Source organism: Entelurus aequoreus, linkage group LG20, assembly GCF_033978785.1.
Source record: "Entelurus aequoreus isolate RoL-2023_Sb linkage group LG20, RoL_Eaeq_v1.1, whole genome shotgun sequence".
In the NCBI taxonomy this organism is placed as follows: domain Eukaryota; kingdom Metazoa; phylum Chordata; class Actinopteri; order Syngnathiformes; family Syngnathidae; genus Entelurus; species Entelurus aequoreus.
Window position 1 is genome coordinate 47,084,745 of NC_084750.1, and position 19,017 is coordinate 47,103,761.

The 19,017-nt window shown below is 45.7% G+C and overlaps 1 protein-coding gene across 2 annotated transcripts in view; it reads right to left on the reverse strand.

Annotated features, from left to right (window-relative positions):
* Nucleotides 1-221: 221 nt before the first annotated feature.
* The window catches only part of LOC133636316 (E3 ubiquitin-protein ligase TRIM71-like), a 26,468-nt gene continuing 7,672 nt past the window's right edge, over nt 222-19,017 (reverse strand). Inside the window, exons 2-7 of one of the 2 annotated variants that reach the window (XR_009822221.1) lie at nt 18,276-18,410; nt 7,444-7,686; nt 6,881-7,378; nt 3,020-3,160; nt 2,272-2,955; nt 222-2,188 (exon numbers count right to left, since the gene is read on the reverse strand). Coding sequence is in view for 1 of the 2 variants with exons in the window: in XM_062030211.1 (XP_061886195.1) it covers nt 2,383-2,955; nt 3,020-3,160; nt 6,881-7,378; nt 7,444-7,686; nt 18,276-18,410 (1,590 nt within the window). In the remaining variant the exon portion in view is untranslated. Of the gene's footprint in view, nt 2,956-3,019; nt 3,161-6,880; nt 7,379-7,443; nt 7,687-18,275; nt 18,411-19,017 lie in introns of both variants that reach the window. The other variant, XM_062030211.1, reaches the window with a different exon arrangement.

The following is a 19,017-nucleotide window of genomic DNA, read 5'->3' on the forward strand; positions in this document are numbered from 1 at the left end:
ACACTGAAGGAAGTGCTAGGTAACACTGCTGCAGAGACACTGAAGGCAGTGCTAGGTAACACTGCTGCAGAGACACTGAAGGCAGTGCTAGGTAACACTGCTGCAGAGACACTGAAGGCAGTGCTAGGTAACACTACTACAGAGACACTGAAGGCAGTGCTAGGTAACACTGCTGCAGAGACACTGAAGGAAGTGCTAGGTAACACTGCTGCAGAGACACTGAAGGAAGTGCTAGGTAACACTGCTGCAGAGACACTGAAGGAAGTGCTAGGTAACACTGCTGCAGAGACACTGAAGGCAGTGCTAGGTAACACTTTCATTCCTAGCTGATGCAGAATGTAGTTCCAGATGGTTCCTGCTCAGAGGAGAGGAATATTTCTACCTTTTCTTTTGCTGGAACTTCACTTGTCCAGTGCCTTCAAGTGGGGTGCAGATTGAAGTCCGTGTTTATGGGTTACTACAATTATGGGCTACTACAATTATGGGCTACTACAATTATGGGTTACTACAGTTATGGGCTACTACAATTATGGGTTACTACAGTTATGGGCTACTGCCGTTAAGGGGTTACTACAATTATGGGCTACTACAATTATGGGCTACTACAATTATGGGTTACTACAGTTATGGGCTACTGCTGTTAAGGGGTTACTACAATTATAGGCTACTACAATTATGGGTTACTACAGTTTTGGATTACTGCTGTTAAGGGATTACTACAATTATGGGTTACTACAGTTATGGGCTACTACAGATTTGGGCTACTACAGTTATGGGCTACTACAGTTATGGGCTACTACAGATTTGGGCTACTACAGTTATAGGCTACTACAGTTTTGGATTACTGCTGTTAAGGGATTACTACAATTATGGGTTACTACAGTTATGGGCTACTACAGATTTGGGCTACTACAGTTATGGGCTACTACAGTTTTGGATTACTGCTGTTAAGGGATTACTACAGTTATGGGTTACTACAGTTATGGGTTACTACAGTTATGGGTTGCTACAGTTATGGGTTGCTACTGCCATTCTGGGCTACTGCCGTCTGTGTTCCAGTTATGGATTGTTGTACATAAGACGGGGCAGTGAGTTCGGGGGATACTGCAATGGGCTTCTCTTTGGTTCTCTAGGTGGAGAGAAAAAAGGATCTTATTTTCTCCAACAGCACTATCAACTCCATGAGTTATGCCAGCAATGATTATTTAACGACCTGACTTTTCTCTTTAGATATATATATAGTTGGCCTGTGCAGATATTCTAACTTTGGTTGACTAGTAGTTGGTCAATAGACCTCCATCTTTAGAGGATCGGTCTACTAGCACCGGGTGCGATGACCTGAGCGTTTATAATAAATTGGGGTGGGCGTGGCTTTGCGGTCAGGTCCAATCGCCCTATAGGGGTGGCTATTCCACCACGCCATCCAAAGGATTGCAAAGTGGTGGTGTTCTTTTTGTCCTCCAGACCGTGGACTTGAGGCTTTTGTCACACAGCATGCCTCAGGGGGGACATGGACTCTACGATTAAATCTCTACGTTAAGATCACTAATAGATCTCAACAAATGCATCACATGGCTCCTCACTTTTCCAAGGAGACGCTTGCATACTAATCTTTGCATCCTTGTGGTTCAGAACTGGATCTTTAGGCCTCATGGGTCCAGTCTGACCAGATGCAACGAGGTGGTGAGGACAATAAAAGTGATTGGTCCTCCAAGAATGCATTTAATCCGCGAGGCGGTAAAGCTAAATAGGAGGGCCTGAAAAGCCTTCCTTGGTTCTTATCAGCCCAACTATAACCTGAGCTATGGATTTTTCTGGCTGGGCCGTCACGACTATGCAACAAGAAGAAAAGGACGAGTGTACGTGTCCGAGGAAAGCCTTCTACTGAGAATGAATAATGCAGCGGTCTCAGCAACAACATTCAGGAGGTTCACTTAACTCATAGTCAAACAATAGCACAGCAAGAATTCCATTAATCCTGTGCAAGAAGAAAAAATAAAGAATCTTTTTGTGTCTCTCTTAAATAAAGTATAGAGGTAGACTTCTTGACTAATAAACCTCTGCTCAGTGACATTCATAAAGAGCTACATGAGGTAGGTGTGGAGCAGAGAGCTTACCAGCGTTCAAGAAAAGTGAGAAATTCCCTGAGAAGGATTCTTGAGGAGAGATTCCAGAGAATTGAGAGCAGCTGAGAAAGAGGAAAGGAAAATGTTATGGAAGTTTCCCTTTGATCAATCAACCAGAATGTGAGCTCATTTCCTTCTCATCAACCTGCTCTCAAGTCCTCCTTCAGCTCTCCTCCAGTTTTGGGATTCATTCTCTGGCCTCCGTTTCCTTCAGAAAACGGTGAAACAGAGGGAGAGAACCTTGGGTTTGTTCCCCCTAGAACTTGAGGATCCGATTGTTCCCAAAGTCAACAACCACGATGACTCCATCCGGCGTCACGGCCACACCAGAAGGGCGGTCCATCTGTCCAAAGCCACTCCCCTGAGTTCCAAATTTGCATAAAAAGTTGCCATTGGGCTCAAAGACTTGCACGCGGTGATTGCGCGAGTCTGCCACAATGATGCGGTTCTCCTGGTCCACAGCCACGCCCTGAGGCCTCAGGAACTGACCGTTACCGATGCCCTCGGAGCCCAGAAAGCGAGCCGATTGGCAGTCCGGCCGGATGACCAGGAGCCGGTGGTTGTTGAAGTCGGTCACCACCAGGTGGTCCTCGTGGTTGAAGGCCACGCCTCTCGGGGAGTCAAAGTGTTTCCACAGAGCCCCCTCAAAGCCGTACTTGTTGAGGAAAGAGCCGTCGTGGGAAAAGAGCTGCACACGGTGGTTCCTGGTGTCTGAGACCAAGATCTTACCCTCAGAGTTGACAGCCACGTCCCAGGGGTAGTTGAACTGCCCGTTCTTGGTCCCCTTCTCCCCAAACTTTAGAAGGAACTGGCCCTCAAACGTAAACACCTGTCAAGGAAAGCAAATGGCTGTTTATACGCAGCAAGATGTTTAGATGTCAGTCCAGAAGTACCTGCACACGGTGATTGTCCTTGTCGGCCACAATGACTCGTCTCTGGCTGTCACATGCCACCCCGGCCGGGCGGTCAAACTGACCCGGTCGGGACCCCAGAGAGCCAAACTTGTAGTGAAATGCGCCACAGGGTTTGAATATCTGAGCAGAGAAGTGGAAAACATGTCATTTATTCATCCATAGACGGGACACAAACCCAATAATGCAGTTGACTTCTACTACAATAAACCAGAGACTGTCCAGACATTTCAGACTGCAGCTCCATAATGTCTGCAAGACTCGCTGCTACATAAATATTTCTCTTCACCTCTGGTGTTCATCGGTCAGGCTCTTCAGAAGACCTGTGAGGAGCATTTATGTAAAGAATGAAGCTTTTAAAAGACCTGGGCACCACAGAGGATCAAGTAACTCCATGCCTCCAGTCTTCAACGCGAGTCAACATCAACACATCTTTGAAATAACCACACAGCACTTCACTTTTAACACTGTCTTATGTCACAGCCTTAAGAACACTCATGGTTGTCCTTCTGGAATGTTCTCCTCTCCACAGAGGAATGCTGTAGTTCAGTTCTGACAGAGTGACCATCCAGTTCTTGGACTAGGGCCCTTCCCCCCGGATCACTCAGTTCAGACGGCCAACCTGTTGGAGGAAGAGTCCTGGTGGTTCCAAACTTCTTCCACTAATGATGGTGTAGGCCACTGTGCTCATTGGGACCTTCAAGTCAGCACATATTTGTCTGTACCATTCCCCACATTTCTACCTGAAGATAATCCTGTCTCAAAGGTCTAACAACAGTTCTTTCCACTTCATTCTTGCTTTGTGCTCTGCCATGCACTGTCAAGTGTGGACCTTCTATATATAGACGGGTGTGGACCTTCTATATATAGACGGGTGTGGACCTACTATATATAGACGGGTGTGGACCTTCTATATATAGACGGGTGTGGACCTACTATATATAGACGGGTGTGGACCTACTATATATAGACGGGTGTGGACCTTCTATATATAGACGGGTGTGGACCTACTATATATAGACGGGTGTGGACCTTCTATATATAGACGGGTGTGGACCTTCTATATATAGACGGGTGTGGACCTTCTATATATAGACGGGTGTGGACCTACTATATATAGACGGGTGTGGACCTACTATATATAGACGGGTGTGGACCTTCTATATATAGACGGGTGTGGACCTACTATATATAGACGGGTGTGGACCTTCTATATATAGACGGTTGTGGACCTTCTATATATAGACGGGTGTGGACCTACTATATATAGACGGGTGTGGACCTTCTATATATAGACGGGTGTGGACCTACTATATATAGACGGGTGTGGACCTTCTATATATAGACGGGTGTGGACCTACTATATATAGACGGGTGTGGACCTTCTATATATAGACAGGTGTGGACCTACTATATATAGACGGGTGTGGACCTACTATATATAGACGGGTGTGGACCTTCTATATATAGACGGGTGTGGACCTTCTATATATAGACGGGTGTGGACCTTCTATATATAGACGGGTGTGGACCTTCTATATATAGACGGGTGTGGACCTACTATATATAGACGGGTGTGGACCTACTATATATAGACGGGTGTGGACCTTCTATATATAGACGGGTGTGGACCTTCTATATATAGACGGGTGTGGACCTTCTATATATAGACGGGTGTGGACCTACTATATATAGACGGGTGTGGACCTTCTATATATAGACGGGTGTGGACCTACTATATATAGACGGGTGTGGACCTACTATATATAGACGGGTGTGGACCTTCTATATATAGACGGGTGTGGACCTACTATATATAGACGGGTGTGGACCTTCTATATATAGACGGGTGTGGACCTTCTATATATAGACGGGTGTGGACCTTCTATATATAGACGGGTGTGGACCTTCTATATATAGACGGGTGTGGACCTACTATATATAGACGGGTGTGGACCTACTATATATAGACGGGTGTGGACCTTCTATATATAGACGGGTGTGGACCTACTATATATAGACGGGTGTGGACCTTCTATATATAGACGGTTGTGGACCTTCTATATATAGACGGGTGTGGACCTACTATATATAGACGGGTGTGGACCTTCTATATATAGACGGGTGTGGACCTACTATATATAGACGGGTGTGGACCTTCTATATATAGACGGGTGTGGACCTACTATATATAGACGGGTGTGGACCTTCTATATATAGACAGGTGTGGACCTACTATATATAGACGGGTGTGGACCTACTATATATAGACAGGTGTGGACCTTCTATATATAGACGGGTGTGGACCTTCTATATATAGACGGGTGTGGACCTTCTATATATAGACAGGTGTGGACCTTCTATATATAGACGGGTGTGGACCTACTATATATAGACGGGTGTGGACCTACTATATATAGACGGGTGTGGACCTTCTATATATAGACGGGTGTGGACCTTCTATATATAGACAGGTGTGGACCTTCTATATATAGACAGGTGTGGACCTACTATATAGACAGGTGTGGACCTTCTATATATAAACAGGTGTGGACCTTCTATATATAGACAGGTGTGGACCTACTATATATAGACAGGTGTGGACCTTCTATATATAGACAGGTGTGGACCTACTATATATAGACAGGTGTGGACCTTCTATATAGACAGGTGTGGACCTTCTATATATAGACAGGTGTGGACCTACTATATATAGACAGGTGTGGACCTTCTATATATAGACAGGTGTGGACCTACTATATATAGACAGGTGTGGACCTTCTATATAGACAGGTGTGGACCTTCTATATATAGACAGGTGTGGACCTACTATATATAGACGGGTGTGGACCTACTATATATAGACAGGTGTGGACCTTCTATATATAGACAGGTGTGGACCTTCTATATAGACAGGTGTGGACCTACTATATATAGACAGGTGTGGACCTTCTATATAGACAGGTGTGGACCTACTATATATAGACAGGTGTGGACCTTTCCAAATCATGTCCAACCAACTGACTTTACCACAGGTGGACTCCAATGAAGCTGTAGGAACATCTCAATGATTGAAACAGGATGTATCTGATATCACTTTTGAGCTTCATGACAAAGGCTGTGAATACTTATGTACAGGTGATTTTATATGTTTTTTTAATTTTTAATAAATACGAAAAATAAATAAATACATACAATTCACATTGGCATTATGGGGTATTGTGTGTAGAATGTTGAGGACAAAAATACATTCATTATATTTTGGATTTAGGTTGTAGAATAAAATGTGGGAAAAGTGACGCGCTGTTAATGTATGTTTATAATAAACACCCTAACTATACCTGTATGTTTGATATAAACATAAATACACCTGTATGTTCGAAATAAATACACCCCATAACCATACCTGTATGTTTGATACAAACATCATAAATACACCTGAATGTTTGAAATAAACATCATAAATACACCTGTATATTTATAATAAACACCCTAACTATACCAGTATGTTTGAAATAAACGTAACCATACCTGTATGTTTGATATAAATACACTATAACCATACCTGTATGTTTGATATAAACAAACACCATAACCATACCTGTATGTTTGATATAAACAAACACCATAACCATACCTGTATGTTTGATATAAATACACTATAACCATACCTGTATGTTTGATATAAATACACTATAACCATACCTGTATGTTTGATATAAATACACTATAACCATACCTGTATGTTTGATATAAACAAACACTATAACCATACCTGTATGTTTGATATAAATACACTATAACCATACCTGTATGTTTGATATAAATACACTATAACCATACCTGTATGCGGTTGTTGCTGCGGTCCGCCACCACCACATAACCCTCCTTGTCCACGCTGATTCCCCAGGGACGACACAGCTGACCGTCACCTTCGCCCTCGGCACCGAAGGATGACACCTGTGCGCCGAGGGATCCGTAGCTGCGTCCTGACTTGACAAACACCTTGAAGGGGCTGCCCTGGATGTGCTGGTTGCACACCAGCACGGACACCAGGTGCTCGCCCTCACATTTGGCCACGTAGCTGACGGTGTACGAGCCGTTGTGGTGGTCGCTGATGTCGGCGGTGGACATGGCGCTGTCGGAGACGGACATGACCATGGCGGTCACGACGTCACCGCCGGACAGACGCGGCTCCCCGTCGTGGTCGTATCCCATCACAGTAAAGGAGGCGTGCTTGCCCTGAAGCGCACTTTTCAGACCTTCGCCTTGGGCTTTGGTGACGGGGGCGAAGGCGCCACTGCTGATCAGGCCCATGGACTGGATGGCTATGTAGAGCGCCTGTGGCAGAGGAAGAAACATTAGCATCTTTGCAGCAGGCACAGTGCTCACCTGAGAGCTCCTACCTGGTCCGGAGGTGTGAACATGAAGCAGTCGTCCTCCTGCGGCTGCATCAGGGCCCTCAGGGCCTTCAGCTCATGGATCTGACTCAGCATTCTCTCCCGCGCCAGCAGCACGTCGATGTGGCGTCCCTCATCCAGAACCTGGCTGACGGCGGCGATGGAGCTGTCCAACTTGCTGAGACTCTGGTGCAGTTTCTCCACCTGAAGATACAGCGACTTGGCCTTCACCTGCCGGATCTTCTCCAACTGCAAGTGGACAATTATGCAACACTTTGAGAGCTTTCATCCTCGTGGACTGATCTCCTAGCAGCCAGCAAAAGGGCTTCGCTACACGTCTTACAGTAAAGCCTGGACTGTCCGTCAATGCAAGTTCGATCTTTTTTGTTGAGCTGATAGGCTAAGCTAGCATGTTGTTGCTGTAAAATGTGATTGTAATGCATATAGCTAGACAGAACAGGATCAAACATTACAGGAGACAGAACAGGATCAAACATTACAGGAGACAGAACAGGATCAAACATTACAGGAGACAGAACAGGATCAAACATTACAGGAGACAGAACAGGATCAAACATTACAGGAGACAGAACAGGATCAAACATTACAGGAGACAGAACAGGATCAAACATTACAGGAGACAGAACAGGATCAAACATTACAGGAGACAGAACCGGATCAACATTACAGGAGACAGAACAGGATCAAACATTACAGGAGACAGAACAGGATCAAACATTACAGGAGACAGAACAGGATCAAACATTACAGGAGACAGAACAGGATCAACATTACAGGAGACAGAACAGGATCAAACATTACAGGAGACAGAACAGGATCCACATTACAGGAGACAGAACAGGATCAAACATTACAGGAGACAGAACAGGATCAAACATTACAGGAGACAGAACAGGATCAACATTACAGGAGACAGAACAGGATCAAACATTACAGGAGACAGAACAGGATCAAACATTACAGGAGACAGAACCGGATCAACATTACAGGAGACAGAACAGGATCAAACATTACAGGAGACAGAACAGGATCAAACATTACAGGAGACAGAACAGGATCAAACATTACAGGAGACAGAACAGGATCAAACATTACAGGAGACAGAACAGGATCAACATTACAGGAGACAGAACAGGATCAAACATTACAGGAGACAGAACAGGATCAACATTACAGGAGACAGAACAGGATCAAACATTACAGGAGACAGAACAGGATCAAACATTACAGGAGACAGAACAGGATCAAACATTACAGGAGACAGAACAGAATCTCTGACAAGTCTGACAACTTCCGGGTACCCTTACAAAAAAGGTGAGCAACAGGTCAACGCTGTCGGGGGGAGAAAGAAAAAAATTCAGTCTAAGCCTGGGCCCTGGAGAGGGGGTCCAGACTGAGGCCAAGGAAAAAAACCTCATAGCCATAGCACACAAGCATGTGTGTGAGAGGGAACCCTCAAAGAACACAAAGGACATTAAAGACATTAAAAGAGCAGAGCTGATGCAACTAGCCACTTCTACACACAGCCACAAAAGTAAAACAACAAACAAAAAACATAACATGTGGTGTTCCATGCCATGGTCTGCTGGGGTGGGGGGAGCAGCGCCAGAGACAGGAGCAGACCCAACAAAGCAACCAAGAGAGCCGACTCCACCCTCGGCCACCCACCAACTCTCGGCCAGTGTCCAGTCCACATGGATGAGCGAGGAGGCCGAGGTGTCCGATACCTGCTCATTCAGCCAAGACACTGTGAAGCTTGTCCTTTGGGTTTGGTAGCGCCAAAAGCTACCAAACCCATCTTCATCTTCCACTCTGGCTTCATCAATAACACCTCTCCACCTTGGATGAGGCGAGACATAGCATTGCTACCAGCAGGCTTGTTAGCATGAAGTGGTGTGCTAAGTCACTTAGCTCCACATGGCGTTGTTAGCATGAAGTGGCGTGCTAAGTCACTTAGCTCCACATGGCGTTGTTAGCATGAAGTGGCGTGCTAAGTCACTTAGCTCCACATGGCGTTGTTAGCATGAAGTGGCGTGCTAAGTCACTTAGCTCCACATGGCGTTGTTAGCATGAAGTGGCGTGCTAAGTCACTTAGCTCCACATGGTGTTGTTAGCATGAAGTGGCGTGCTAAGTCACTTAGCTCCACATGGCGTTGTTAGCATGAAGTGGCGTGCTAAGTCACTTAGCTCCACATGGCGTTGTTAGCATGAAGTGGCGTGCTAAGTCACTTAGTTCCACATGGCGTTGTTAGCATGAAGTGGCGTGCTAAGTCACTTAGCTCCACATGGCGTTGTTAGCATGAAGTGGTGTGCTAAGTCACTTAGCGCCACATGGTGTTGTTAGCATGAAGTGGCGTGCTAAGTCACTTAGCTCCACATGGCGTTGTTAGCATGAAGTGGCGTGCTAAGTCACTTAGCTCCACATGGCGTTGTTAGCATGAAGTGGCGTGCTAAGTCACTTAGCTCCACCTGGTGTTGTTAGCATGAAGTGGCGTGCTAAGTCACTTAGCTCCACATGGCGTTGCTCAGCCTTTGACAAGAGCTACGTGGAACACCACGCCATGCTAACAACACAAAATGCTAACATGGCAGAACTTACGCCCGTGGTTTCAACACATGGAAGCCCAGTTCTAACTTGGAAGAATTACCCAGGATTTGATTAAAGGAGCCATATGTAATAATGGCATCATTAAATGAGATGTCATTAATAAATCATCTTCTTTTCCAATACCTCTATAACTGATAACAGTAGTTCATATGCTCATTTCAAAATTATATTTACAGCCCCAAAATATTGTTATTGTTTTCATTTCCATGCCCCACCCTCCAACGTTTGACCAATTAGAAAGTCTGAGTGTGTCACATCTTGGTCTGGTAAAGTTACTAAACATTAGGCCATGTCTACACTAAGTCGTTTAACTCCTTAAAGGAATAATTATTTAGCCTAAGCCCCGTTTCAGCCACACTGAACCAGCATTTAAGGTCCCCTTCCTCGGACTAATTTTTACACGGGTAAGTCAGCCGTGTAATTCTTCAATCTTCAGCACTTAGCTTTGTATGGACTCATTGATCGTTTACAAAGTGAGTTCGGAGAGGAAGTGACGCCAGAAAGACCGCACCCCACACAGGAAGTGACGCCAGAAAGACCGCACCCCACACAGGAAGTGACATCAGAAAAAAACGCGCCACAGCCAGCTTCATAACAAAGATGGAGGCGGAGACATGCCATGATTCTCCTTCTACATGTACAGGCGCTTCAGGAAAGCCCAAATCAATACCTTAAGAGAAGACGGTGGTGAAACGGGCGATTGCAGCTATTTGGGATACAACACTTCTCAGACAGCAAGAGAACTTTCCAATGTCCAGGTCAGCTGTGATTCCACTTACCGAAAAACTTGGTCCCTTCCTCCCGTGGATGTGATGTGTGTGTGACTACAAATATTGCTTTATGGATGTGACTGTGAAATGGCTAGGCAGTGTGCATGATGCCTGCATGTTCGCTAACTACGCCATTAGCACGCAGCTGAAAGATGGAACCATCCCCTCGTGTCCCAAACAACTGCTGGAAGATGAAGATCCCGTGGCCTCCTACCGGTCGGACCAGATGTCCAAACCACCTCATCTGGCTCCTCTCCATGTGGAGGAGCAGCAGCTTTACTTTCAGCTCCTCCCGGATGACAGAACTTCTCACCCTATCTCTAAGGGAGCGACCTGAGAGGAAACTCATTTGGGCCGCTTGTACCCGTGATCTTGTCCTTTCGCTCATAACCCAAAGCCCATGACCATAGGTGAGGATGGGAACGTAGATCGACCGCTAAATTGAGAGCTTTGCCTTCCGGCTCAGCTCCTTCTTCACCACAAGGGATCGATACAGCGTCCGCATTACTGAAGACGCCGCACCGATCCGCCTGTCCATCTCACCATCCACTCTTCCCTCACTCGTGAACAAGACTCCGAGGTACTTGAACTCCTCCACTTGGGGCAAGATCTCCTTCACACTCGGCTGCGAACCGATCCAGTGAGAGCTGAAGATCCTGGCCAGTTGAAGCCATCAGGACCACATCATCTGCAAAAATCAGAGACCTAATCCTGCAGCCACCAAACCGGATCCCCTCAAAACCCTGACTGCGCCTAGAATTTCTGCCCATAAAAGCTATGAACAGAATGTGTGACAAAGGGCAGCCTTGGCAGAGTCCAACCCTCACTGGAAACGGGGCCGACTTACTGCCGGCAATGCGGACCAAACTCTGACACTGATCGTAACAATGTGACCTCAGACTATGTTAAGCTAACGTGTGGAGTTCCCCAGGGTTCGGTTCTTGGCCCTGCACTCTTCAGCATCTACATGCTGCCGCTAGGTGACATCATACACGTTAGCTTTCATTGTTATGCTGATGACACCCAACTCTACATGCCACCCACATCTGCGGTCCTCTCCAAGGTTTCTCATAGTCATTCACATTGACATCCCACTGGGTTGTGAGTTTTTCCTAGCCCTTTTGTGGGCTCTGAACCGAGGATGTCGTCGTGGCTTGTGCAGCCCTTTGAGACACTTGTGATTTAGGGCTATATAAATAAACAGTGATTGACATTGATTGATTGATCCCATGATAATTGGAACACACCCTCCGGTTCCCCTTCTTAAAGAGAGGAACCACCACCCCGGTCTGCCAATCCAGAGGTACCGCCCGGATGTCCTGCAGAGTCCTGTCAACCAAGACAGCCCCACAGCATCCAGAGCCTTAAGGAACTCAATGATTGTCACACACACACTAGGTGTGGGGAAATGATTCTAAGGAATTGTCAATAAAAGTACAACACATAGGGGGCGCTACACATGCCATGTGCCCTCAGTTCTTTTCAAGAGATTGTAAATGTGAACAAAGCTAATGTTGTTGTGAGGAACCTTGTTTCAAGTCCCAAATAGAAGACTAATAGAAAAGTCATCTTGAACACATCAGCAGAGCTCTCGGGTTTCACACACACACTCACCACATTCCTCTCTTCTTTGGGGGAATATCTGAGAATTTACAGCGCCTGACATCTTTTTCATGGCTAAAAGATGAAATTGAATTAAAAGTGACATTTACAGCCAAGGTGAAGACCATCAATACATCCATGTATCCAAATGTCTGCTTCACTGGATACTTCCAAACAACTAATCATCAGGATTATTAAAGAAGTACAAATCATGAGGATTATTAAAGAAGTACAAATCATGAGGATTATTAAAGAAGTACAAATCATGAGGATTATTAAAGAAGTACAAATCATGAGGATTATTAAAGAAGTACAAATCATGAGGATTATTAAAGAAGTACAAATCATGAGGATTATTAAAGAAGTACAAATCATGAGGATTATTAAAGAAGTACAAACCATGAGGATTATTAAAGAAGTACAAATCATGAGGATTATTAAAGAAGTACAAATCATGAGGATTATTAAAGAAGTACAAATCATGAGGATTATTAAAGAAGTACAAACCATGAGGATTATTAAAGAAGTACAAATCATGAGGATTATTAAAGAAGTACAAATCATGAGGATTATTAAAGAAGTACAAATCATGAGGATTATTAAAGAAGTACAAATCATGAGGATTATTAAAGAAGTACAAATCATGAGGATTATTAAAGAAGTACAAACCATGAGGATTATTAAAGAAGTACAAATCATGAGGATTATTAAGGGTTATTAAGTAAGTGATGTAATCTACCACAGAGTTACTGAGGTCATCATCTACACCTTTCTGCTTTACATCTGGCCTGACTGGTTGGTGTTCTCACCGCCATTCCACAAATCTCCCTGACAGATGCAAAGTTGACAATCACTTCCACTCCTGTCACAGTCACCTCAGTGGATGATGATGATGATGCCAAGAAGAGTGGGGGGGAATCAACTCATGAAAGAAAGAGTGAAGCTGTGAGATTGAAGAGGAGACATGACAGCGTGAGAAAATATCACTCAATATTCCACTTCCACATTCAAACTACCATCTGCTGCTGGATTGACACTTTTCTTTCCTCAAGGACACAAAGGAGTCTCCTATCTGGACCTCAGAACCTGTGTGGTGTTTCTTTCTGCACACAAACAAGATCTGGACCTCTAATCCTCAGAACCTGTGTGGTGTTTCTTTCTGCACACAAACAAGATCTGGACCTCTAATCCTCAGAACCTGTGTGGTGTTTCTTTCTGCACACAAACAAGATCTGGACCTCTAATCCTCAGAACCTGTGTGGTGTTTCTTTCTGCACACAAACAAGATCTGGACCTCTAATCCTCAGAACCTGTGTGGTGTTTCTTTCTGCACACAAACAAGATCTGGACCTGTAATCCTCAGAACCTGTGTGGTGTTTCTCTCTGCACACAAACAAGATCTGGACCTCTAATCCTCAGAACCTGTGTGGTGTTTCTCTCTGCACACAAACAAGATCTGGACCTCTAATCCTCAGAACCTGTGTGGTGTTTCTCTCTGCACACAAACAAGATCTGGACCTCTAATCCTCAGAACCTGTGTGGTGTTTCTCTCTGCACACAAACAAGATCTGGACCTCTAATCCTCAGAACCTGTGTGGTGTTTCTCTCTGCACACAAACAAGATCTGGACCTGTAATCCTCAGAACCTGTGTGGTGTTTCTCTCTGCACACAAACAAGATCTGGACCTCTAATCCTCAGAACCTGTGTGGTGTTTCTCTCTGCACACAAACAAGATCTGGACCTGTAATCCTCAGAACCTGTGTGGTGTTTCTCTCTGCACACAAACAAGATCACCTCCATGCTCAGGTATGCAGATTAGATTGGACTCAAACAGCAAGACAACAAACTACTTTGTAAGTCCACATTCACATCATCACTTCTGAACCACCTCCATCACACATTCCTGCCCACTCAAATCTCCCATGGAAACTCCACCCAGATCACAACCACAAAAAAGCTCATCAGCGGCTATTTTTCCTTTGCCAGCTCAGAAAAAGTCAGACCCAACCTCCTGTAGACCTTCTCAAGAACTTTTTGCTTTGATCATTTGGACTCACATTAAGGCTAAAACTACAGTTGATAAATGCAGATGTATCAAGCCCTCTGTACCAATACAGCATCACCCAAAGATGACCTCTGACCCCTCACATCCACTACACCTGCCCTCATGGACATCACTGCCATCTTCACCTGCCCTCATGGACATCACTGCCATCTTCACCTGCCCTCATGGACATCACTGCCATCTTCACCACATCCACTACACCTGCCCTCATGGACATCACTGCCATCTTCACCTGCCCTCATGGACATCACTGCCATCTTCACCTGCCCTCATGGACATCACTGCCATCTTCACCTGCCCTCATGGACATCACTGCCATCTTCACCTGCCCTCATGGACATCACTGCCATCTTCACCTGCCCTCATGGACATCACTGCCATCTTCACCACATCCACTACACCTGCCCTCATGGACATCACTGCCATCTTCACCTGCCCTCATGGACATCACTGCCATCTTCACCTGCCCTCATGGACATCACTGCCATCTTCACCTGCCCTCATGGACATCACTGCCATCTTCACCTGCCCTCATGGACATCACTGCCATCTTCACCTGCCCTCATGGACATCACTGCCATCTTCACCTGCCCTCATGGACATCACTGCCATCTTCACCTGCCCTCATGGACATCACTGCCATCTTCACCTGCCCTCATGGACATCACTGCCATCTTCACCACATCCACTACACCTGCCCTCATGGACATCACTGCCATCTTCACCTGCCCTCATGGACATCACTGCCATCTTCACCTGCCCTCATGGACATCACTGCCATCTTCACCTGCCCTCATGGACATCACTGCCATCTTCACCTGCCCTCATGGACATCACTGCCATCTTCACCTGCCCTCATGGACATCACTGCCATCTTCACCTGCCCTCATGGACATCACTGCCATCTTCACCTGCCCTCATGGACATCACTGCCATCTTCACCTGCCCTCATGGACATCACTGCCATCTTCACCTGCCCTCATGGACATCACTGCCATCTTCACCACATCCACTACACCTGCCCTCATGGACATCACTGCCATCTTCACCTGCCCTCATGGACATCACTGCCATCTTCACCTGCCCTCATGGACATCACTGCCATCTTCACCTGCCCTCATGGACATCACTGCCATCTTCACCTGCCCTCATGGACATCACTGCCATCTTCACCACATCCACTACACCTGCCCTCATGGACATCACTGCCATCTTCACCTGCCCTCATGGACATCACTGCCATCTTCACCTGCCCTCATGGACATCACTGCCATCTTCACCTGCCCTCATGGACATCACTGCCATCTTCACCTGCCCTCATGGACATCACTGCCATCTTCACCTGCCCTCATGGACATCACTGAACAACAACTGCAATTTCTTTGTTGCTATTGTCTGTTTATGTCTTACCTACAATGACTTGGCGCTCCACATAAAATGACTTGGCGGTCCAAATAAAAAGATGTGGCGGTAGGGCTGGGTGATATATGGAATATACTGGATATATCGTGGCTTTGTCTCTGTGTGATATAGAAAATGACTATATGGTGATATTGGAGTATACCTTCTCAGGCAGTTGCTTTTAGCTGCAGGCATTACACTACAGGCTCTTCTCACTCTTTCTTGTCTCTCCTTCTCACAGAGACATAAAACAAGCGCACCTTCTTACATACGTCACATACGGTCACGTGTGCAACGTCACACGCTCACGCGGAGCAGACAGGTAGCGGCATGGGTAAAGTTATCTGTGATGCTAACGGTGCGGTGCGAGTGGTAATATGAGAGAAAGAAGGTGCCAATCTGGTAACAAATGAAGGAAGAATTAATTCCCAAGAAAAAACACTTGTCCACTTAAAGTGACTTGGCGCTCCACATAAAATGACTTGGCGCTCCACATAAAATGACTTGGCGCTCCACATAAAATGACTTGGCGCTCCACATAAAAGGACTTGGCGCTCCACATAAAATGACTTGGCGCTCCACATAAAATGACTTGGCGCTCCACATAAAAGGACTTGGCGCTCCACATAAAATGACTTGGCGCTCCACATAAAATGACTTGGCGGTCCACATAAAATGACTTGGCGCTCCACATAAAATGACTTGGCGGTCCACATAAAGTGACTTGGCGGTCCACATAAAATGACTTGGCGGTCCACATAAAATGACTTGGCGGTCCACATAAAATGACTTGGCGGTCCACATAAAATGACTTGGCGGTCCACATAAAATGACTTGGCGGTCCACATAAAATGACTTGGCGCTCCACATAAAATGACTTGGCGCTCCACATAAAATGACTTGGCGCTCCACATAAAATGACTTGGCGGTCCACATAAAGTGACTTGGCGGTCCACATAAAATGACTTGGCGCTCCACATAAAATGACTTGGCGCTCCACATAAAGTGACTTGGCGCTCCACATAAAGTGACTTGGCGCTCCACATAAAGTGACTTGGCGCTCCACATAAAATGACTTGGCGGTCCACATAAAATGACTTGGCGGTCCACATAAAATGACTTGGCGCTCCACATAAAATGACTTGGCGGTCCACATAAAAGGACTTGGCGGTCCACATAAAATGACTTGACGGTCCACATAAAATGACTTGACGGTCCACATAAAATGACTTGACGGTCCACATAAAATGACTTGGCGCTCCACATAAAATGACTTGGCGCTCCACATAAAGTGACTTGGCGCTCCACATAAAGTGACTTGGCGCTCCACATAAAATGACTTGGCGGTCCACATAAAATGACTTGGCGCTCCACATAAAATGACTTGGCGCTCCACATAAAGTGACTTGGCGCTCCACATAAAGTGACTTGGCGCTCCACATAAAGTGACTTGGCGCTCCACATAAAATGACTTGGCGGTCCACATAAAATGACTTGGCGGTCCACATAAAATGACTTGGCGCTCCACATAAAATGACTTGGCGGTCCACATAAAAGGACTTGGCGGTCCACATAAAATGACTTGACGGTCCACATAAAATGACTTGACGGTCCACATAAAATGACTTGGCGCTCCACATAAAATGACTTGGCGGTCCACATAAAATGACTTGGCGGTCCACATAAAATGACTTGGCGCTCCACATAAAATGACTTGGCGGTCCACATAAAAGGACTTGGCGGTCCACATAAAATGACTTGGCGGTCCACATAAAAGGACTTGGCGGTCCACATAAAAGGACTTGGCGCTCCACATAAAATGACTTGGCGGTCCACATAAAAGGACTTGGCGGTCCACATAAAATGACTTGACGGTCCACATAAAATGACTTGACGGTCCACATAAAATGACTTGGCGCTCCACATAAAATGACTTGGCGCTCCACATAAAGTGACTTGGCGGTCCACATAAAATGACTTGGCGCTCCACATAAAATGACTTGGCGCTCCACATAAAGTGACTTGGCGGTCCACATAAAATGACTTGGCGCTCCACATAAAAGGACTTGGCGGTCCACATAAAATGACTTGGCGGTCCACATAAAAGGACTTGGCGGTCCACATAAAAGGACTTGGCGCTCCACATAAAATGACTTGGCGCTCCACATAAAGTGACTTGGCGGTCCACATAAAATGACTTGGCGCTCCACATAAAAGGACTTGGCGCTCCACATAAAATGACTTGGCGCTCCACATAAAGTGACTTGGCGGTCCACATAAAATGACTTGGCGCTCCACATGTGGCCCCTGAGCCTTGAGTGTGCCACAGTGTCTGACAGCAAGAAGCAAGTGACAAGTAAAGAGACTTACCTTCCACAGTAGTTGACACTCTCTCTCCTCCAGTGCTGTCTTGTGTCTGAGGACCAGGGCCTTCACCTCACTCTGCATCACCTTAGCCTTCATCTCCACCTGCTCCGCCATGGCCTGGACCTTCTCCATGCTCAGCTGGAGGGGACAACAACACACTGATGTGACCTCACTTGTAAGAAAACACACTGATGTGACCTCACTTGTAAGAAAACAACACAATGATGTGACCTCACTTGTAAGAAAACAACACACTGATGTGACCTCACTTGTAAGAAAACAACACACTGATGTGACCTCACTTGTAAGAAAACAACACACTGATGTGACCTCACTTGTAAGAAAACACACTGATGTGACCTCACTTGTAAGAAAACAACACACTGATGTGACCTCACTTGTAAGAAAACACACTGATGTGACCTCACTTGTAAGAAAACAACACACTGATGTGACCTCACTTGTAAGAAAACAACACACTGATGTGACCTCACTTGTAAGAAAACAACACACTGATGTGACCTCACTTGTAAGAAAACACACTGATGTGACCTCACTTGTAAGAAAACAACACACTGATGTGACCTCACTTGTAAGAAAACACACTGATGTGACCTCACTTGTAAGAAAACAACACACTGATGTGACCTCACTTGTAAGAAAACACACTGATGTGACCTCACTTGTAAGAAAACAACACACAACAGTATAGAAAGTAACACACACACACACATATATATAATGC